We start from the raw sequence: 23,545 nt of genomic DNA on the forward strand, positions 1-23,545 counted from the left end.
GACCATGAATAGCTCTGAAAGTAAGAACCAGAATTTTAAAGTTGATCCTGAAAGAAACTGGAAGCCAGTGAAAAGTTTTTAGGATCGGAGAAATGTGAGTTCTTCTACTTGAGCGGGTCAGAATTCTCGCTGCAGAGTTCTGAATCAACTGCAGACGAGACAGCTCCTTCTTGTTAAGACATGAAAACAAACTGTTACAATAGTCCAGACGAGAAGAAACAAACGCATGGATTACAAGCTCCAGATCATGTTGTGACAACATTTTCCCAAGTTTAGAGATTTTTCTCAGTGTGTATCCTTTAACAATCGTTCATTAAAGCTTGCAAGTTGTTGCCGTCATAGTCGCAAATCCCTAGTCAAACCATTTGGGACTCAGATGGGGGGGGCCACATCACATGGCCAAACACGCCTCACAGCAGTTTCGCTTCACTTGCAGGCATGTTTATATTGGTGAAAAATAAACGTGGAGAAGAGAAAAAAAAAATGGGTACAAAATTATTGATTTTCCCCAAACAGTTACGATTTGATATCTGTTCAACCCATGTATAGACATTGACAACCCTACTTCACACATATTGAATGAGATGATACCAAAAATAATTAATTAACCGATCCGGTCCATCTCCATACTCCCTTGACTTGTATAGATGGGATCGTTTAGATGCCATAGTAGTATTTGGAAATGGTTCCTGTGTTTAAACTTTGTCTAAAAACAGTATTGAAGTGCAACTAATGTGTTAATTTAAAGGTCTCTCAAATAGATCCTGGACCTCTATTGTACTCATCAGTATGTATCTTTTTGTACAAAACTCTCTTTAAAAAAAAAAATTTACATTACAAAATGTGCTTAAACCCCACCCATCAAAAAATATTTTTTGGAGAGGAAATCTTGTAAAAAATAAAAATGCCCACTCTGCTGTGATTGGTCAAACATTGTCAAAACATGGTCAATCTGAAAGTCTCTACCTCCAAGGGATTGGTATAAACAAAGAGGGGCGTAATAACAGCTGGCTGGAGGGCCATGAACTTTATTTAGTTATTACTTTTTAAAAAGGGCATCGTCATGATGAGAGACTGCATCTTGGAGAGGAAGACTTCGACATTTAAAAACATGTAAGGGGGAATTGGTTGCACGTTAAATATGTAAAAACAGACACAAAAATATTGTAGTGCTGGAGAACAAGATTATTTGGTTATTTTTGCTGACGCGTTGAAATCTGGTTACTATCACTTATATGGGAACTTGAGCAGTAATGGGATTGGAACCCATCTCCATTAACTTGTGAGCAAGACTAAGAGATACTTGACCTCCTCCACTTGAGGAAGGCCTTACCCTGGGCGGAACGTTCCAAGTTTCGATCACAAGAACCCAAAACGCAGGAGCCGATACTCATCAGCCAAGTGAGTGTTCCTGACCTGACGTGACACAGACAACTGTACCACATCGACTACAACGGTCCTGAAGTCCTTTAAACATCCTCGTCACTGTTGTAAACATATTAATATTCCACCGGCTGCACACAACTCCTAAAAGTAATCAAGTTGATTTCAACGGGGACCTTGCACAGATTCCTTATAATTAAACTGCAAGCAGGTCATTCAGGGACGGAACAAAACAAAGGTCTTTGTTATTGTGTTAAGTCTCTTGAACCTGAGCCAAATGAAGCAGCAGGAGTGTGAAAGGCCACTACAGTCAATATGTAGCTCCATATGTCCGGGTCCCAGTGTTCATTAAACAGGCCAGGAAACACAACTCTATAGGTCAACACGCTCATTAATGACACATTAACGTATTTACAGTCTTCATTAGTCTCCATTAGTCAGCTTCCATATAAGTGCTCCGTCCCTTGATGTGTTGGCATCATGAATAAATGCTAAATTAAACAACGGATACCTTCTCTTTGAAGGGCAGGCAAGTGAGTCATAAAACTAAAATAAAAAACTCACCAGGGGCAACATAATCGAAGACACGCTGATTTGGTTTGGGTCCCTGGTCCAAGTCTCACTGAAGTAATATCATTATTTGGTGCTCCAGGGTGGTTAAAGTGCACTTATTGTCTCTCGGATATAGAAGAAAAGCGCACTGAATACATTAGGGCCAGCCAGAATAATGTCCTTGGCCCTCCACGGCTAGACTTGAAGGTTATAGTGTGTGATTTATTGGATGCGTGTCATACCTCCTCCCCTGGGTAGATGCTGTGGCGGATTCCTGTTCTCCTGGCCTTGGCGCTGCATTTGCACAAGGGGCCGTCGTTCATCTGGACACAAGGAGAATTTCGGATCTAAAACGGGATCCTCTCGGAGCAGTTTTTTTATTCATACATTTTTAATTCTGGTTATACTGCAAGAAATAATGACTCCAGCCTGAAATATCAAGGACATTCAAATCTAACTATACATTAACCTGCCTTCCGCCTGAGTCAATGTATCGTTGCAGTGTCCCTGAACCAATCTTCTAGCTTTCAAAGAGGATTAGCAGGTGTGATATAATACTCAATGAGAGAAGAGTTGCATATTCCATATAATGAAAATCATTTCGAAAATATTGAAAGGAGCTCCTTACTATTATCACTGCAGCAGTGATTCAGCTCTTATATTACCCACCAATTTCACACATAGTTGTCACTGGTTTGATTGACCTAGTCCTAGAACATCTTATATAAAAATCCTTAAAGTATCTGTGACGTCAAATTCTGCATGAGCATTCAGTCAACTTTCAAATCCAAAATTCAAATAAAATAAAAAAGTTTTGGAAATTAATTATAATTAACTTGCACTATGGTAATAAATATGTCATGAGAATGAAGTCGATGATTCATTTTGATCTAATCAGCAGTTCAGCTTCACATCTGCTAAGAAATGCAGACATGTTGGTGGCAGTTGTAAGCGTAAAAAACTCTTTTCGTTCCCAAAATATATATTTAAAATACGGTGAAATATTTTAAATATGCTCAGATAAATAGGAACCAACAGAAAGGAACAAAAGAACCAATTATCATCATAAAATATATATATATACACTGTATATAGAGCAATCTTTGATCTTTGATTTTATATTTAGAAGTGTGTAGAGAGTACTAAAAAAGTATTTTTAATAGTTTTTAAGAATTCACTTTTTTCTAATATTATTTGTATTTAAAAATATATATAATTATTAAAATATACAAATGTATCCGACATGTTTGTATGATGTTGGTGCCAAATTCTTAAAATATATTAAAAAAAAAATTAAATCAAATAACTGATATTTTCTCATAATAAAAGTAACAGGGAAATGTTAAGGATTAAATATTATGATACAGTATATGGTCATATCGACATGCGTTTCAAAGAAGAAGAGGATTTTTGTCACCCTGAAGTGTTGCCACAACTCACCTGTCCCAGGTCGTTGTACCACAGCTCCTGGTGCAGCCGATCAGGATGAGCCTTCTTCCTCTTGATCTCACCAATGACATCGAAAACATCGGAGTCAGAGCTGCTGGAGCAGGAGCTTCTGTCGTCATCCGACTCACACTCCGACTCGCTGCTGCTGTCGTCTGAGAGTCGCAGAGAGAAGGTCATCTTTTTTTTCCCCAAACATTTTTAATACCTGCCATTATTCATCAACACGTTTTTCAATAACTTTAATTCATTATCATCAAGTTATTTGACATAATTACAACACCAAATGTAAGGTTTTCAACAGATTTATCAGACGGCTATTGACTCGAGGACGAATTTCTCACCAGGATCTTCATCGAGTTTGGTCTTCGGCGGGTCCCACTTGGGTCGAGCCTCCTTCGCTCTTTCCTGTCTTCTACCCAACTCCTCCTCGAAGCGCTCATACAGATCACGAAGTTTGCTGGTGCCCACGATCGTAGAGTCGCCCTGGAAACAGAGTCAAGTGAAGGTTAGTCGAGGAACTATTTTAGGTGCACATCATTTTATGGTTAGTTTGGAATCAATAAACATAAAAGTTTTTTTTTTAAATGCAAGGATGAAACGTTTTAGTAGCTTTTGTCGTCCACTTGAATATTTGTCAGAAAACATGAAAAAGACATTTGTGGAAACTATAAAAGATTTCAAAAAGTCAAAATTTAAATTATTGCAATATTAGCTGTTAAAAACATTACATTATTTACAGCCTTTATGTATCTAGAGGAATTGTATTGTCATAGCAACCGAGATTCACTCATCCTCGGTCGGGTCGTACCACTTGGTCCATGGGGTCATTGGAGTAGAAGTTCTCAGCGTGGGTGCAGCGGATCCAGGCTGGCTTCAGCGGGTCGTCTACCTCCTTCCCCTCGTCCACCTTCTTGGGCAAGTGATCTTCGGACTCTCGGCTTCTGGTGGACGTGGAGCTGCGCGCTCTGCTCTGAGACGTGGTGCTCTCCGACCTGCGTTCCCGATCTTCCTCCCAGCGGCTTCGCTTGCGGTCTCTGCTGGATGATCGGCTACAGGAAAACGCATATGAGATTCAATAAATTCTAAAATCAACACCATGTTGGAACAACTTTCTACTCGCTCACAGTCACCTAAAACACTCTTAACAGAATCAATCAATTAAATCAATCAATCAATGAGTGAGTGACTAACAGGCGCACTCACTCAAGGACACCATCATAAAACACCATTTATTTTTTCACCACCAAAGTCATCCACACACACAGAAAAACTTGCTGCATCAGTAACAAGAGACACAATCTACTAGAGAATGATGCAAACATCAGCAAAATAATAAAGCTCTCCTTGTCATCCAGATAAAACTCAGTTTGTAAATACTGTATGTGGAGTAAAAAAGTCTCGACAATAAACAGTCGCGGGTCCCTGAGGAGTGCGAATATTGCACACGGAGGCAAACATCTAGCTGAAATAATTTCCTGAGAAGAAAGTATGATTGCAAAAGCAATTTAAACTTATTACTTCCCCCTCTGGAGCCGGAGAGTTTCGGCTCATTAAGAGTCTACAGAACAACCACAAATGAGAGTAACAGAGTAACGCTTTTTTATTCACACTTGAGGCCTGATGCTACTTTCATGTTGGTAACCTCACTGGTTCCAAATGAGTATTCAAATGTTTCCTCCACAATGGGTGTGACTAGTTTTAACAATGAACACAAGAGTGAGAAATGATGCCTTAAGTATTTAATTATTGTGTCTGCTCTTAATTTTGCTCATTTCTGTCCCACAACATAATTAATAAGTGTGTCATTGATTCCATAGTACATGTAAAACCTACATACAACTAGGGACGTGTACGGAGTCTTAGCATCAGTTCTGACAAAATAAAAAATCGTAATAACGACCAGACCCAAAAACAAGGTAGACTTTGGTGCCTTATTTACAGTACAGTACAATGGGTTGCATAAATATCCCATTTAACTTTTCAACATTTTACCATGCTAGGACCAAAAACATAAATATATTTAATTTAATTTGTATGAGAAAGAAACACACTAAGGGAGAAACGATCATGACAAGAATTCATTTTAATAATGATTTTAAACCTTTTTTTATGACTAAAAAACTGTAAAGCGGGGTGTGCAAAGGCATCTACCAGGTGAGTACTTTGTGGCTAGAAAAGAGTGGCCATCATTACTTAAACAAATTAAGATCCGTCAGTCTGAAAAATTGCAAAAGACTTTGAATGAGCCCAGAAGGTGTCTCCAAACGTTTGGCCTGTACATTCATATACATCATAATTATATAGGGGTCTCAATCATAAGGCACGAGAAGAACAAATGTGTTTAAAACGTAAGCAGCAGAACTGCTCTTGAGCATGTGTAGGGTCTGTGTAAAATAAAGAATGCACTAAAATAATGTTTGTCACTATTGGAAATGCACGTTTCAATTCATATTGTGCTTTGTTGTTATGTGAATAATTTGATGCCTTTTAAAAAGGATATAAACAGGATTTGAACATAAAATAACACATTCAGTTAAATTGGTTTACAATTAGCAGGTTTCAAATCATTGGACTCAGTAGAGGAGGTGGGTGAACATGTCTTATGCTCCCCAGGACACTTAAATGGCACTAAACAGCACCTTCATTGCCAGACTAATATACCGGTGCCGTAGAAAGGAGAGACCACAGCTCCTTCCTGCTGTGAGGAGACATAATAAAAACACACAACATGTAATTATTGTTTTTAACTGTCTCACTTCACTTCTTTTACTGTTTATTGTCGTTTTTTGACTGTATTGACCAATATTTGATTGATTACCGTTATTATTAATAATGTTTTTGCTTTAATATGTTTGTACTGGATGTTTTTTGTGAAATTTCTGCTGGGACCATTTAAATGAATACAATTTCTAATGAACTTACCTTCTGGGTCTCTTCCGTTGTCGGTCAGGTGACGGTGATCTCCGACTCTCCCTGTGACGATATTTGTCTCTGAGAGACCAAACGCAAATGAGACAAATTAGTCTTGACTTCAAGACCAGCATTTGTTGGTAATACCTGCTGTGATCCCGGGTCCTGTGCCGGGGCGGGGTCCGGCCGCGGTCATATTCAGACTTGTGTCGCCCAGCATGTCTGTCTAAACTCCTCCCGCGTTCCTTCTGCCTGTGGTCATCGTGGCGATAGCTTCTGTCAGGAGACCGTCTACGGTCCAGGAGTTTGGCGGGCTGGTACTGGCTTGAGTGTTGGAAGCGCTGGTCTGGCTGGTACACGCCAGGGTTTTTGATGTAGCCAGGATTGAACGGCGGAGGAGAAAAATGGGTAGGTGGGTGCGGGTAATTAACTGGAAATGGGGGGTAGTTAATGGACTGAGGTGGCATTGGGGAAGGCATGTGTGGTAGCGGTGGTGGGGGCATGATATAAGGTTGGTACAGCATCGATCCGGGGATCTGTGAGGGCGGTGGTGGCCTACCGGGTGGGCAGGGCAACGGCGGTGGTGGGAAGTTTGGCGGAGGGTCAGAAAAACCATGTTGGACCGGAGGCTTCGTGAAAGGAGGACGCACTGGGCAGGTGTTCACTGAGTGCAGGTTCTGGGGGGGAGGCGTGTACTGCATGAAGTCAAGGCGAGGCATGTAACTGTGGTTCCCATGGTAACCAGGAGTGGGAGGAGCTTGAGGGTCATAGTGGTACTGTGTTGCAGAAGCCTGGGGAGGCGGAGGTCGTGCACCCGGGGGGATTCCTCCTCTTTTGCCCGCACGATCCTGATAGAAAGACATGACTGCGGAGAGAGAAGACCCATCTTTAATTTCTGCACAGATTTAAAAAACTCATTCTATTTCTGGACACAAGTTCAGACAAAGTATTTCGTCCTCATTCGGTGTATAACTTAATTAACTATAAAACAAGATAATAACAAACACAGTTGTTGTTTGTTTGTTTTTTACAAACTTCAACGCACAAAAATGTTAGCACCTCGAAACAGTGGTCTCACAAATGTATAAATGCTTTTACAAAATATGTCAGACAGGATAACCACTTGTGCTAGATGTAAACAATAGGCTTACATTAAATTGAGCAGCAGATATATTAATCACACAACAGAGGAATATTTTGTGGAGGAAGTACAGAATATATGAATGAAATAAGAACACACAGAATAAGCAATATAAAACAGATCACCTAGTATTTAAATGACTTCATGTTTTTTTTAAAACTGCCATTTAAAAGCAGCTGATTGAAGTTACTAGATGAAAATTAAAAAACAACCTGGAGATACATGCAAGAGTTTCAAAAGGAACAGCAGTGCAAAAAATGTTCTAATGAAATGTGAGAAGTAAATGTGATGGTGTTCCGACGATTGTTAAAAACACTAATCGCTATTTCTGTAGCATTATTGGAGTCTTGATCTGTGGCCCTTCACATCGTGTAGACAGGAAAGGTTCCATTCTAGGGTCCATTCTTTGGAAGGAAATTTGAAAACTATCAGCAGTTCCTTTTTCCAAAAATATCCACGTCCTGCAAGCTCCACTGTTTTACATTCTTGAGAATGATGGATGGAAGACTTTATTCATTATCATAATATTACTGATGAACACCTGCATCAGCGCATTACTCTAGACAAATATAAATACAAGAGGGGATTCTTTCTTAATAAGAAGTTGTTAAATGACAGCATTATTGAAGCATCCACTAGAGATATAGTCTTTACGACTAAATTCAATATGAACTGGACTAGCATGTTAGCTAGCCATTAGGCTCGTACACAGGCGTGCTGGGCAGAAACTTGCCTTCAAAACTGATGATCGTCTATCGTTGACGGAAAGTCATTCCGTCTGAATAAAGACAATCCTCTCTTATAAATTGAATATTTAGAGTGACGAGACATTTAAAAGAAAGCTTACTCGAGTCGTTGTTTAGTACCGCAGTTTCATGTTTCCGGTCGGTCTGATTCCGAGGTGGCACACGAGTAGACCAATCAGATTGAGCAGGTGGGTCAGGTCAAAAATGAGAGAGGGAAACGTTTTGGATTTAAATGATAGTTTAAATTATGAAACAATTTAAATTAATTATTATAAATACAAACAACAGAATGACTACATATAGATAGAATGTATGTAGAGTGAATAATAACAATATCATATTTAGAGTTCCGTTCAAGAATTGCATTTCTCAAAAAGGTCCACAAGAGGGAAGCAGAGGATTCGACATGAATAAACGGGTTCAGTGTAAAGCAGTTCTGTCTCATCAGTGTCTCTTTCCCAAACTATGTTGTGTAGCACAGATGTTGTTTGGAGCAGTGGCGGCTGCAAACATAGCAGACGCGACTGTGTTCTTTATTTCTTGATCTTTCTTCTTTTTTTCTCATTTATTTTTTATTTTTTAAACAATAATCAACAGTTGTGATTTTGTATGTGTGTAGAATTCTTCACACTGATGAACTTTATTTGCATATTTGCATTCACCTTCTGTTTATTATCTTTATATAATTTTGTCTCGTCATTCGTCATATCCTGTCTATTTGGTGGCGCATCTTTGCAGAGCCCACCAGTGCGTCATGTTTCTGTAACTCAGCCATGTATATCAGATGTTATATGGTTTTTAGAATGTTTTGTTTTTCTGGTTTGTGAATATGTTTGGCTCATGAATCTGCCTTTGACGTGAACATGCACAGTTGTATAACTCTAGGTTGTGTTATCTGAAATTAGTTTCAAGTCATTTCAAAATGGATACTTGACCCCAATAGCTGCAATACATGACAGTGCAGGTTCTTGCAGCTGTTATCTTATTGTCTGTTTGTGATAAGTGGGTAGAAAGTGTTTCTGATGTCCTGGTTTCTGAAATTTTCCCTGTAGTTTTTGCACTTTCTATCTAAACAAGGAAGTATGAAAACCTTCACTACTGTCCAAGTGAAATAACATTGTCCAATTTAGACAAATAGTCTCAACTGTTTCTTCAATTGGTATAGGAAGATACATGTACTGGCACAAAGAGCCCCACCCAGAATAGTTTTTATCAGCCGCCACTGGTTTGGAGCCTACATTTTGTGTGAGCAGCAGCTGCGCACACAAAATGTAGCCTCCAAACCAATCTTGTCCCCATGACGACACCCTAGAATTTTATCATGTGCCAATTCTACCTCATCCCCAGGAAGCTTGTGTTCCTCACAGTCCTTTTGTTGAGTTTCCATCAGAACCTCCAATCCTTGCACAAACTCCTTTTCTTGATTCTGAGTATTGTAGATGTTTAATTCATCACAATAAAACACACAACACAGTAACACAGTCTTATGATTGAACCCCCAAATAATTATGATGTATATGAATGTACAGGCCAAACGTTTGGAGACACCTTCTGGGCTCATTCAAAGTCTTTTGCAATTTTTCAGACTGACGGATCTTAACCCATGTTATTCTCTGAAGTTGTTTTTTTTCCATGTCAAACTTTGGTTTGCATGTATGTTGACAATAATGTGTTACATGTGTCATGTTGACAGAGTAATGTAAATTTATATAATCTGATCATTCTGTTTATTTACTTCATACGTTTTTCCACTGGCTGGAGACATTCTGGTAGTCTAGTCACTAGACAATGATGAAGATGAGACTAGAAAATGATGAAGATGAGACAAGAGGATGATGAAGATGAGACTAGACAATGATAAAGATGAGCCAAAAGGATGATGAAGATGAGATTAGACAATGATGAAGATGAGACTAGAGGATGATGAAGATGAGACTAGAGGATGATGAAGATGAGACTAGACAATGATGAAGATGAGACAAGAGGATGATGAAGATGAGACTAGACAATGATAAAGATGAGCCAAAAGGATGATGAAGATGAGATTAGACAATGATGAAGATGAGACTAGAGGATGATGAAGATGAGACTAGAGGATGATGAAGATGAGACTAGACAATGATGAAGATGAGACAAGAGGATGATGAAGATGAGACTAGACAATGATAAAGATGAGCCAAAAGGATGATGAAGATGAGATTAGACAATGATGAAGATGAGACTAGAGGATGATAAAGATGAGACTAGAAAATGATGAAGATGAGACAAGAGGATGATGAAGATGAGACTAGACAATGATAAAGATGAGCCAAAAGGATGATGAAGATGAGATTAGACAATGATGAAGATGAGACTAGAGGATGATGAAGATGAGACTAGAGGATGATGAAGATGAGACTAGAGGATGATGGAGATGAAACTAGACAATGATGAAGATGAGACTAGAGGATGATGAAGATGAAACTAGACAATGATGAAGATGAGACTAGAGGATGATGAGGATGAGACTAGAGGATGATGAAGATGAGACTAAACAATGATGAAGATGAAACTAGACAATGATGAAGATGAGACTAGAGGATGACGAAGATAAGACTAGAAAATTATGAAGATGAAACTAGACAATGATATAGATGAGACTAGAGGATGATGAAGATGAGACTAGAGGATGATGAAGATGAGACTAGACGATGACGAAGATAAGACTAGAAAATGATGAAGATGAAACTAGACAATGATATAGATGAGACTAGAGGATGATGAGGATGAGACTAGAGGATGATGAAGATGAGACTAAACAATGATGAAGATGAGACTAGAGGGTGAGGAAGATGAGACTAGACAATGATGAAGATGAGACTAGAGGATGATGAAGATGAGACTAGAGGATGATGAAGATGAGACTAAACAATGATGAAGATGAGACTAGAGGGTGAGGAAGATGAGACTAGACGATGATGAAGATGAGACTAGAGGCTGATGAGGATGAGACTAGACCATGATGAAGATGAAACTAGAGGATGATAAAGATGAGACTAGACGATGATGAAGATGAGACTAGAGGATGATGAAGATGAGACTAGAGGATGATGAAGATGAGACTAGACGATGATGAAGATGAGACTAGACGATGATGAAGATGAGACTAGAGGATGATGAAGATGAGACTAGAGGATGATGAAGATGAGACTAGAGGATGATGAAGATGAGACTAGAGGATGATGAAGATGAGACTAAAGGATGATGAAGATGAGACTAGAGGATGATGAAGATGAGACTAAAGGATGATGAAGATGAGACTAGAGGATGATGAAGTTGAGACCGTTTTGGTCCTGTGTAGACACTCAAATAAAGTTTTTGTATCTGAGCAGTTCAACCGTTCCTTTCATACCAAAATGTTTCCATCTTGTGTCTTACCTCTTAAGGTAAATAAATACATTTCGGTGAACTTGATTCTATGAACCGAGTCATTAGAATGATTTGATTCACGTAGACTCCGTGTTCAATCATCACTGTCTGAGGGTTTAACACGGGGAAGCAACTAAATGTTGAGCCAGGGAACGCTGTCTTGGAACATCTGACCAAAGCTGAAGTTTGATTTACACAAGCTGTTTTTGGAGATAAATAATTTGTTCCATCAATTATGTCCGTCTCTCAGAAAAACAAGCGGGTCAAAGAGCTGGGATCTAAATTGCTGCTGCGCGGACGAGGTAATAGAAGCAGATGAACGACATGTAACAGCAGAAAATGTCAGTGATGGACCAAACACGCTTCATAATAAGCTGTGATTGACCACCTGCTTCCTTTCATCAACATGGGTCACTGTTCAACCCCATGACTCAACAGGTTCTCACTGAACCCAGCTTTTCTCGCACGGATCTCAGACGGCTTGCCACGACAAACCGAGACAGAATGATGAAGGGAAAAAACAAAAACATCAACAATGAAAGTTCAATATTTTTTTCCAAAGACAGAACTATGAAACACAATATTTCTTTTCATAAGACAAAAAAGGAAAACAGACAGACTTTTTTTTAACACAGAAACTTGACAAATATTATCGTCTTGCTGTTGAATCACTGGACCTTTTTACCACCAGTTGGACAGACCCAACTGGTACTGGTTCTGGTACTCCTGGAGGAGCAGTGGATCAAATGAGCCTCGACTGGTCCTGGATGACTGAGTCAGTGCGCAGCTGCTGACCACTGTTAGACTAGAAACACAGCTTTGCCTTTTAGCTCAGCTCTTTTTTAAGCATGACAGACATACAAACACCACAGTAGTCCACTATCCCGACACACTTGATCCCCTCCAGGAGAAGAAGATCTCAGACCCGGACTAAACTTCGTCAATCATTCTTCAACAAATATACATGGTCACTTCTACACAAACGTCTTCCGTCATTGTCTCTTCCTGTTCTACTTCTACACAACCTCCTTTTGTTCCTGGACGGACGCCACATTGCCGTTGTTTTGTACACTCTTAAATCCTGAAATATTTTTGGTTTTGAATTATCTTTTTAATCAAGTGGATAATTTCATTTCTGCAACACTCTTTTTATGGATTCCTGTGCAGCCATTTTGAGTCCTTTTCGGAATTACTTGTTTTGTTTTATCCTTTTATTACTGTGAACATTGAGTTTACAGTAAATTAAAATGAAAATATATTTTGAACTCTCACATGTCCCATTGTCCACCAACCACATCCACCTCTCGTTTTTTAACGAAAAAAAGATACCTTCATTGCTGCACTGCAGTTTTAGCCTTGAGCTTTTATTAATCTTCGTGAGTCATGATTGTGTCTTGAGGTTTTTGTAAGAATTTATTTTCCCTTGTTTTCTCCTCATGGACACAACACAATACTGCTCCCCACTCCTCAATCCCCTCAGTGGACACACGATGTTCTCGTTTCTCAACTGTTTATTGTTGTTGTCGGTGTCGTTGTGGATGGATGCGGGAGACGCAGTGCCGCTGTAATCTCCGCTACATATACTCTCCATTTCTACTCTCTATTTCAACCAGTTTCTCCTCACTCTTTCGTCGTTTCAGGGGTGGGATTATTTCATGAAATCGGTGTTGGAGTTACAGGCCCGGATGTATGTCCTTATGCAATATCGAACCGCACCCACTTTTCTTCGTCCTTGTCGTCCTAAAAGACACACAAAAAAATGTTCAAATACATGTAAGGTCCCTCTTGTATTGAAACCCCGGTACGAGAAGCCTATATTTTAAGTTTGTAACGTGCTACACAGACAGGAAACAGAAGGAAAAATGATGAGAAAAAACTCAAATCTCTTCAGCTCATTCAGAACTCTGCAGCTAGTGTTCTGAATATGTCTAAGAGGACTCCTCTGCTGTCCTCTTTACATTATCTTCCGGTAGAATTTAAAATCCTTTTTTAAAACTACAAAGCCTTACATGGTATAGCATTAACCTACTTCACCGATCTAATCTAAACATGTCAACCTCCTACCCTCTCTTGGTCCTTACGGTATATTCAGATCTATTAGTTATAGCTTGAATATCTGGTCCTCAACCAGCTCTTAGTCATGCTGCTTTACATTTAGAATGATGTATAGCTTTTACAGAGCTCTCTTTCTGTTTTCCTTTCCTGCATTATGTCTCAGCTTTTTTTGCAGCATGGAAAATGGAAATAATGATCCAGGAAACAGGATATAAAGGTAAAGAACATTCGGTCAATTTTCCGAATCAAACAGAACCAGCAGACATTGAGGAACATAATGACTACGGTCTGAAATGTCAGAATTATTTCACAGCAGGTCAGGTGCGGCAACCCTGTGGAAGAGACAAATTGCCTGATTCTTTCAATGAAGGGATTCTGCTCGAACACATCTTCTTGGGGCGATGCTTAGGTGTAGCCAAGGTGACAACGGTGAGTCACTCTGACTGCAAACAGATGTGTCTCAACAGGGATATTAGGGAATGTTGACAGATGTTTGTGTAATTATGCTGCTGGCAGAGAAAAGCAGAGTAATGTCAAGCAAGGAGTGATGTATTTGTCATCTTATGTGGGAGGATTTGTGATGTTAGCATCACAAGCATTTATGAACGAGTGTTAAAACAAAGCACATCCAGAGGCAAGTAGAAAGGTTCTTTCAAGTGAATCAATCATGGTGCGCGCAAAAAGGTGTGCAGATACTTTTCCACGGCAAGATTCATATGTATCAAGAATGAAAAGAGAGTGACGGTTGTGGTCCCCCCTGTCAGGTTTAAAACGATTTATCTGCTGCTCCGATCCATGTCGGCACTCACTTGTCATGTTGTGCACATCAGAGACACGTCAACGATCAACATTGTTAAAAAATGAACACACAAATGTTTAAAGTGTACATGGGTGGATGTCAGGAAGTATTCACAAACGCATGTTTCCTATTCTGATCATTGATGATTGCGACTGCATGATAATTTTATACCTAATCTTTTTACAAGCTATTTCTTTTTTTTTCTTTTGACTGAGCAGGAGTTGTAGGCTTGTTGTTATAATATAATGAACAAGAAGATATGCGTCTGACCCACATGTCAGACAGTTGTATCAAATTGTAGCTGAACAGATTAAATATTTATATGTTTCATTCAACATATAAGGAATGTGTGTGTGTGTGTGTGTGTGTTTGTGTGCCTGTTATGCATGTGTACCTCAAATTTTCTTCACATCATCATCACTACTCTGCGCTGATTTGGAGTTTTATTCTCCTTAAACTTCATCTTAAGCTGTTTATTTGATGGTTCGCTTCCAGGTCCGGAGGGAGCTAACTTCTGACCTTTCGGCGTATGTTCCCCCTCCATGTTGCGTGGGTTTACTCCGGGCACTCAGTTTTCCTTCCACAGTCTAAAAAGATAGTTTGGGGAAATTGTGTGCGTGTGTGAATGGTTATGTGTTTGTGCGCCCTGCGACAAACTGCCGTCCTGTCCAGGGTGTCCGCTGCCTCTTTGCCCAAAGAAACTGGGATAGGCTGCAGCCCCCCACGACCCTGATAAGGGATAAGTGGCATAAAAGATGAATGAATGAATGTGTTAATAACCATGTGTGTCAAATATAAAAATTTACAGGAGATCAAATTGTGATCCATCTTAGTGTTTTAAAATTATTATACACTATACGTATACGCCATACTTAAATTAATGCTAAAAGATAATCAAAATATAAAGCATAAACCACTCGCTTCATCTAAGAGCTTAAACGTTTGAATACACATTCACAAACAACATTCCACCCAGACTGATTCACATTGTTTCGAGGCAAGCTCGGATCAGAATTAGAGATACGACACCGGTTATTTAAAACATCTGTTTATCTGCAAATCACACCTTAAATCGTAGATCAAAGAACGAAGCAAGACACACCCGGGAAAGGGGGGCTAGAAGACGGAAACCCCCACCCGAGGACATTTGAATGATTAGATTACAAGAAGACAAATTAGGATGTCTCTCTACGGGGGATTGGGACACAGGGAATTTGAAAGGACCAGTTGGCCGGAAAGGACGACCCCCTGGGCGGGAAATTTGCCTTAAATATAGCAATGTTTCTACAGATCGGGACATTTTTTCCCTATTGCTATTGACCTGTACAGTCGCCGGGAGAAAGTGTGTCCGGTCGCGATTTTAAAGCTTGTATTTTGTTTGACTTGGAGCAACGAATAAACGACCCGTGACACACTCTGATTGTCCATCTTTCTCCACGGAGCGAAGGAAAAGACCCGGGACGGAAGGGACTGTTTTATTAGTAATGATTAAAATGAACATAAAGTTAAATAACAAATAGAGTGTTGAAAGGGATGAAAATGCCTGCACTAAATTCCATGTTGATTGGGATGTATAAAGGAAAATCGATTGGATCGCACACACAGGTCATACAAACTAATTTAGTTTTTTCGTTCAACATTTTCAGAATTAAGTGTAGACAGAAGATATGACAGTCTCTCACTCTGCTGGTGTTGAATAAAGAGTTTTATGACAGACTCACTGCTGGGCCACCTATGTGCGCAGGTGTGTCAGCATTATGTGTCCTGACACCTGTGTCGATGATGAGCTCCATTTGTGCTTCCGTGGTTGATGGTCGGGAGCCACGGAGCACAATCGAGTCATTAGCATGTGACACACGGCCAAATTAAGGAGATCACCTGTGGAGTCAGAGCTGATGAAAGGGCAGCAGTGATGCAAATGTAGGAGACGGCAGCTTGTTCGGGAAATAAACAGAATCATTTTAAATTTACATTTTATTTTGTAACAATCAACGCCCACACAGCTGACCTGTGCTCCACCTCTGTTAACCTTTGACCTTCATCGCCCACTCAAGTGAAGCTACCGCTAGCAATATTGGTCCGTATTAGAATCAAACCACGAGTCAGTAATACAATAGAAGTCACTACAGAAGTACAATTTAATGCAAAAGTAAGAGTCGGTGCAAAAGTATGATTCAGTAAAAAAGCGAAAGAGTCTGTTTAAATGTACAGCTCAGTGCAAGAGTATGAGTCCGTGCTTAAGTAGAAGTCATTGCTAAAGTATGGGTTAATGCATGAGTACGAGTCAGTGCAAATGTATGCTTTGGTACAAAAGTACAAGTTAATGCAAAAGTATGGGTCACCGGAAAAATATGAGCCGATGCAAGAGTACTAGTGTTGCAATAGTATAAGTTTTGTAAAAGTAATTGAGTAATCTCAAAACTATGATTCAATAAAAATTATATAAATGTTAAATTAAAAATGTGCTAAAAGCAAAAATCAGTGCTGTAGTATAAATCATTGCATATATACTATTCAACACAAAAGTAAGAGTAGGTGCGAAAGTACGTGTGATTGCAATAGTCCAAAATATAAGACGGTGCAAGTTATGTAAAAGAACGAGTCAGTGCAAAATGATCCTTCAGTGCGAAAGTATGAGCCGTTGCAAAACTACAAATTATACAAATGTAAAAGTTTGCAAAAATACGAGACAGTACAAAAGTAAGAGTAACTGCAAAAGTATGAGTCAGTGCAAAGATAAAAGTCAATGCAAAGTATGAATTAATGAGCATTTACAAAGAAATAGTCGATTTAAATACATGATTTGGCGCAATAGTAAAAGTTATACAAGTGGGCAATTATGCAAAAGAATACTCGTAAAAAAAAGAGTGATTGCATAAGTATGAATCATTGCAAGATTACAAGTCAACGCAAAGAAGTGCGAGAGGGTGGCTTTCTTCATTAGTTGGTTCATGTTACCTCATTAGCAATGAAGCACCTTGAGCTGCTCGGCGGTTGCTCAGCGAACCCTAGTCTTTACTCACCATCATTAGTCCCTGCAGCAGTTACTGTCTCTAGTCGTCATGGTGACAGCTGCAACTTGTACATTGGTTCAGGTGATCAGAGCAAGGCAAGAGAAAACAAGCTAATGTGTTTATTCTTTGTCTAGCATGTCCATGTTGACATTATTGATTTTTTAATTTAACCAAAACTTTTGATTCATTTTCAGTCTGCATTGTTGTTTTTGTTCCACGTAAAGAATGCTGGATGAGTTTTTAGACGTTCTTTCTCTCTGTATATCTGTCTTTCCTTCATTACATTCATCACCTGTGCAGTTAAAACCCACACTTTTCTTTTCCATCTCTCCTGGAGCTCCAGGCCTTTAACTCTGGAGCTGCTGCTGGATCCTCTACAACAGGGGTGGCCACACTTTTTTGGTTTGCAAGTTACTTTTAAAATGAGTTGAAAAGTCCAAAAATCACTGCGGTAAAGTTAGTTTGATATTTGATATTCGACATTCGATCCAGCAACCATGGAGTCATTATCTACTACATCCCCGAAGATAGCTAATTGAAAGCGGCCGATAGAACTGCCAAGACTCGCTGTCTGTTAGGGACCGTCACTGAATTTTAATTTGGCAAACGTTAACATATGAAAATTAATTAAAAATTGTTTTGAAAGGTGCATAGTAAAAACAATGAATACATATTAAAAATATGAGTTAGTTCTATGATCTCACAGTGATTTTGATTGATTTCATCCCAACATCTTGAAGCTATTTAGAAAAAACACCAATATATAGATATAATATTTATTTTAAATATTTTGAGAGGTTCATAGTAAAAACAATGAATTCATATAAAAATATTATTTAGTTCTATGATCTATAAGGGATTTTGAGTAATTCCATCAAAACATCTGGAAGCTATTGAGAAAAAGGACCAATATTTACATATAAATATTTATTTTAAACATTTTCAGAGGTGCATAGTAAAATAAATAACGATTACATATTAAGAATATGATTTAGTTCTATGATTTCAGAATTATTTTGATTGAATTGAATTTAAAATGTTTTTGAAGCCTTTGGAAAATAAATGGTAAATGTACATATAAACTTTAAATTAAATTAAGATGTGAAAGTCGAAATAATTAGGTGTATGTCATGCAGATGTTTATTCTTAAAATGTATTTGTAAAGAAGAACCTTTTACACATGGTGAAGGCCTTTTATACATACATTTTCGCTAGCGAGAGGTTAAAAGTTTAGATACATGCGCTATAATATTTGTTGTAATATAGAAGTTGTGAGTAAATCATTTGCAAATCGAACAACGCTTTAAAAAGGGAAAGAAATACAGAGCAACAGACATCTGGGGAACAGCTGGAGGGACAGGTGCCATTATGGAAGCCTTTATTAAAAACGATCTATATGAGAACCATGCACCAGCAGATATCTGGAGGTCCGTCACTCATGGTGTCTTCAAAAAAACTGAACAAAAGTTAATCACATGGCTGACATTCAACTAGAGGCATGACCACCGAGGAGTCCAGACAGCAGTACTAAATTCAAGTAACACTGTATTTTTTTTATTTTTTTTCGAATGCTTGTATTTTCAATGGTTTCAGTTTTCAACAAGCATTTTGCACCTAGCTATGTCATATTTTATTTCATGCATTGCTGAATATTTTGACACTCTTTTCATAATTAAAAATGTGAAACATATAATAGATTGAATGTCACAATTTTTTAAAAATGGGACAAAATCAAACCAAAAAAGGACGCATGTAAACTCAGATTATCATGCACTGACACATTTTATAATGCATTCCTAAAGGAGAATCCATGTTGCACACTTGCATTCCAGTATCACATGTGAATATATCTGACCAAAAAGTTGTTATTCAAGTTGTCCTAGTTAGTAAAGTGACACATAAAAAGAGTGCAAGAAGATTTCTTCCAGGAAAGTACCTGTGGAGGGTAAAATTTGCAAAAGAGAACAAAGGGTGTCATCAATTACCGCTACAAAATGCTGAAAGATACACAACGAGAAGAACTCAAAGCCTGAGAAAGGATCTTTAAAAAAATAAAAGAAATCCTCAGAAGTGAAGCAAAGTGCAAGGCTTCATGATGATGTAATGCTAGAACTCATGGCCGCTAAAAAGAATTCTCTGAAACTGTAGCAGTCATGAATGATTTAAAAATGTCCGGCATCTTCAAATTGATCCCTTTGGTTTGCATTCATATACTGAAGGTGGAATTAACATTTTGTTACATTTCAAAAAAGATGACAGTGTCACTCTTTACCTTAACGCTACAGGCAGTGTTGTTCAAAAAATTCCAAATCAAAACAAGGTTCTGTATTATTATGGAATCCATATTGGAAATCAAATAACTTAAAGTGGAGGAAAGTGATCCAATGTCGGAACCTGAGATGACAAGAAACAAAAGCTCCAACACAATAATTGTAAAGTCGGTTTTTACCTGCATTTTCCAGCTTCAAAGGGAACAAGCACAAAAAACAGTACTACTGTCCTGGTGTTCTTGACGTGTTTCTCAAAAGCGAAATGGGCATATTTCCTTTATGGAGTGGTTTACTTCTTGGCGATCTGTCATGGCACCTGAGTTCAGAAAGCAATACAAAGCATTCTGTCCTCTAAAAGAAGCGATACTTGCGAACAGCTGAGTTTGTTTCGGATATATTTGAGTCAATGCAAGGAAGATATATCGAGCATATTATGCAACATGATTTTCCTGAGCAGGTCTTTGACAATTGTTCTGGCAAGTCTAGTGATGACCAAACTGAACAGTGGCAGAAGCGAGAAAGCTCAGCTGGGTACTCAAAATTTAAGTCTAAGTATTTCAATCCACCAAAAAAATCCAACCACACCCAAGATTGAGAAGCACAAAACAGCCGAAAAGCTGAATCACAGACTCAAAGACGTACAGGTTTGTTTTAGAAGATATAATGAGTCATTTCAAATGACAGATGGAATCATTATTATTGTGTGTGTTGCCACCAAGTTTAAACCTGATTATCATAAACTTATAGAGTACTATTTGTCACATCTGTATCATTTATATCATCCTTATTTGCAGTCATCCTTACTCTGGGAAAAAAAAGGACAGTGAGGTGGTTGTTTCGATGATTCTATCTCAGATGAAGGGGCGCAACATCCTGATCCACCACGTCTAACTGTGCTCACTTGCGGGGGAGGTATACAAATGTGCTTTTAAAAATAAATCTTCCATTAGTTTGTTATGAAACAGTAGTTATATACAGCGTATATATCTATGCAAGTCACGTTAAATCCTATTTGTCACCATTTGAACAATCCTTTGTTTTTATCAGGTTATGGAGAGCCTTCTTCACTCTTTTGCCCTCACATGCAGTGTGATGGACAAAGAATAATGAACTACTATACAGCTGGCTGTATACTCCATGGTGAAAGGAAAAATCGGCATCAACAAAGATTACGAAAGGTAATTTTTCATGCATATGTGACGACACAAATAATATTGCTTCTGTTCTACTGTTGAAGAAAACATCAGCTGTGCACAGCACATGTTGTTCCTCTAAACCAAGTACCATTTACACATGGAGATGGATTTTGATTATTTGTAGACATACATTTACATTCATTCAAACACAAAGAAATGGTTTATACAATATATAGGGAAAGTATTACCGATATCAGTTGGAAAAAACTGATTTTTTTTTGTATTATTTTATTTTGATTTTTCAGAGAACAAGACAAAACACACAAACAAGAACAGAAACAGAAACAACATCACCCCACCCCCCTCAAAACAAAAAAAAAACAAAAACCTTTTAGGAGTCCATTCTTTGTGCCGAAATATAGTCCAAGAAAGGCTGCCATATGCGTCGAAACTTGTCTGCTTTTCCTGTCCATTCATAGCGGATTGCCTCTATACAAAGAGTCTTTGAAAGTTCCATAAGCCACATATTAACTAGGAGGTACTTCTTTGTTCCAGCACTGAAGAACAACTTTTTTCGCTAAAACCATTCCAAACAAAATTGCCTTCGTCTCATAATAATTGAAATGCTCCAGTTGTTGTGAGCAACCCAAAATGGCTGTCCCGGGATCAGGAGCCAAATTCCTCCCCAAAACTGCAGAAAAAATATGAAATATTTCTTCCCAAAACTAAGCTAGTCTACAGCAGAAGAAAAACATGTGAGCTAAAGTTCCCACTGATTGTTTGCATTTGACGCATATTGGGGATGTGGATGGATAAAAGGAGTGTAGTTTTTCTCTGGAGTAATGAAGTCTGTGTATGACATTGAATTGTATCAGTTGGTGCCTGGAATCTATTGAACAAGATTTTATTAAGACATTTAGACCACATTTCCTCAGTCATTTTCCCACAAGACCCTCTGACGGTCAGTAGGTGGAGCCACGTACTTATCAAAAAACTTCACAAACAGAGAAACTAATCGCTTGCTTCCAGGTTTAATCGCTATGAGTGATTCAAGCTGATCAAGGGGGAGTAAACTTCATAATTTGAGATGTTATTTTTTACAAAGTTCCTTACTTGTAGATAGCGGAAGAAATGCGACATAGGAAGAGAACATTTCTGCTGTAGTTGGGCAAATGATGCAAAAACATTGTCAATATACAAGTCTGCAACAGAAATAAGTCCCTTTTTCATCCAAGCTATAAAAACCGAATTGAGTTTTGAGGGGGTGAATAAATGATTATAACAAATTAGGGCCAAACTAGAAGTTTCTGGTACATTAAATACTTTTTTTTATTTGTTTCAAGATCTTCACAGAGTTTTTTACTATAAAACTAAGATTCCTCTCAGTTGTCGAGCAAGTAACGATATAGGTTTATCCCCGAGTTCAAAGTGTTTATGTTTTATCTTGACCAGAAGTCTGTTAACTTGGTTGGTATTGTATTGTATTATATATGATTTTTCCAATTTTAAGGTAAACTTCAACAACTTCAGAGACCTTTGTTTTGATCAACGCTAACCACTGGAATTTATGATATTTATAAGTAAGTAAGTAAGTAAGTAATTGTTATTTATAGAGCGCTTTTCCAGACCAGGGTCACAAAGCACTTAAACAATCAAAACAATACTCAATAAAATATATACTTTAAAGGTCAAGATAATACTGAGAACAACACAGGAGTTCCAGAAAGTCAATCATAGAACTAAATCATATTATTAATATGTATTCATTGTTTTTACTATGAACCTATCAAAAGTATAAATAAATATTTGTTTGTAAATATTAGTGTTTTTTCTCAATAGCTTCAAGATGTTGAGATAAAATCCATTAAAAACTGTTTTAAGATCAAATAACTAAATCATATTCTTAATATGCAATCATTGTTTTAACTGTTCATGTCTCAAGATAATTTAAATAAATATTTTTATGTAAATATTGGTGTTTTTTCTCAATAGCTTCCAGATGTTTGGATAAAATCTCTCAAAATCATTCTGAAATCATAGAAATAAATCATATTTAAAATATGTATTCATTGTTTTTACTATGCATCACTCAAAACCTTTTATTTAATATATTTTTTATATGTTAACGTTTGTCAAAGTAAAAATTCATTGACGGTCCCTAACAGACGTGATGCTGGAGTGTCAGCGACTCCTGGCAGTTCTATCGGCCGCTTTCAGTGAGCTCTCTTGGGGCATGTAGCAGTCTGTCGAATATCCTATATCCAGAAATCTACCTTCATCAAATTTGCTCAACACCAAAGCCATCATTTAAACATGTCAATCATATTTAAATGGACCACGAAACCTGAGATTCCTCTCTCTGTGATAATGAAAAAAACCCAAAACCATTTAAAACATGAAATCAAACTGGATTAATAGTTTATATTCGCACATTTTTTAAACATTTCTAAAATGAATCACACTATTATAAATGAGTTGAGACGAGCTCCGGTGTAAATGTTACACCCACGGTTATGATCAAGAACACTATATTCATAGAGACTTATTTAAAACCTCTTCAGATGAAGTTTAACGAGAATCAAACAGAAACTTGAACTTTACATCATCGTCACTTGTGAGAGCCTTGTCTAGTTAGAATCTGTGGCTCACCTGCTCAACACACGTGTGTATTCTTATTATAGT

General features: G+C 38.0%; 1 protein-coding gene across 2 annotated transcripts in view; it reads right to left on the bottom strand.

The window, feature by feature from the left end:
* Positions 1-8,324, bottom strand: part of drosha (drosha ribonuclease III) — an 80,086-nt gene extending 71,762 nt beyond the window's left edge. The window contains exons 1-7 of one of the 2 annotated variants that reach the window (XM_087789258.1): positions 8,283-8,324; positions 6,442-7,159; positions 6,307-6,375; positions 4,193-4,433; positions 3,726-3,867; positions 3,376-3,536; positions 2,178-2,258 (exon numbers count right to left, since the gene is read on the bottom strand). In XM_087789258.1, coding sequence (XP_087645384.1) covers positions 2,178-2,258; positions 3,376-3,536; positions 3,726-3,867; positions 4,193-4,433; positions 6,307-6,375; positions 6,442-7,157 — 1,410 coding nt within the window. In that variant the 5' untranslated portion in view covers positions 7,158-7,159; positions 8,283-8,324. Of the gene's footprint in view, positions 1-2,177; positions 2,259-3,375; positions 3,537-3,725; positions 3,868-4,192; positions 4,434-6,306; positions 6,376-6,441; positions 7,160-8,168 lie in introns of both variants that reach the window. The other variant, XM_087789259.1, reaches the window with a different exon arrangement.
* Positions 8,325-23,545: the final 15,221 nt, after the last annotated feature.

This window comes from Callionymus lyra, chromosome 4 (genome assembly GCF_982586985.1).
Source record: "Callionymus lyra chromosome 4, fCalLyr1.hap1.1, whole genome shotgun sequence".
Taxonomy (NCBI): domain Eukaryota; kingdom Metazoa; phylum Chordata; class Actinopteri; order Syngnathiformes; family Callionymidae; genus Callionymus; species Callionymus lyra.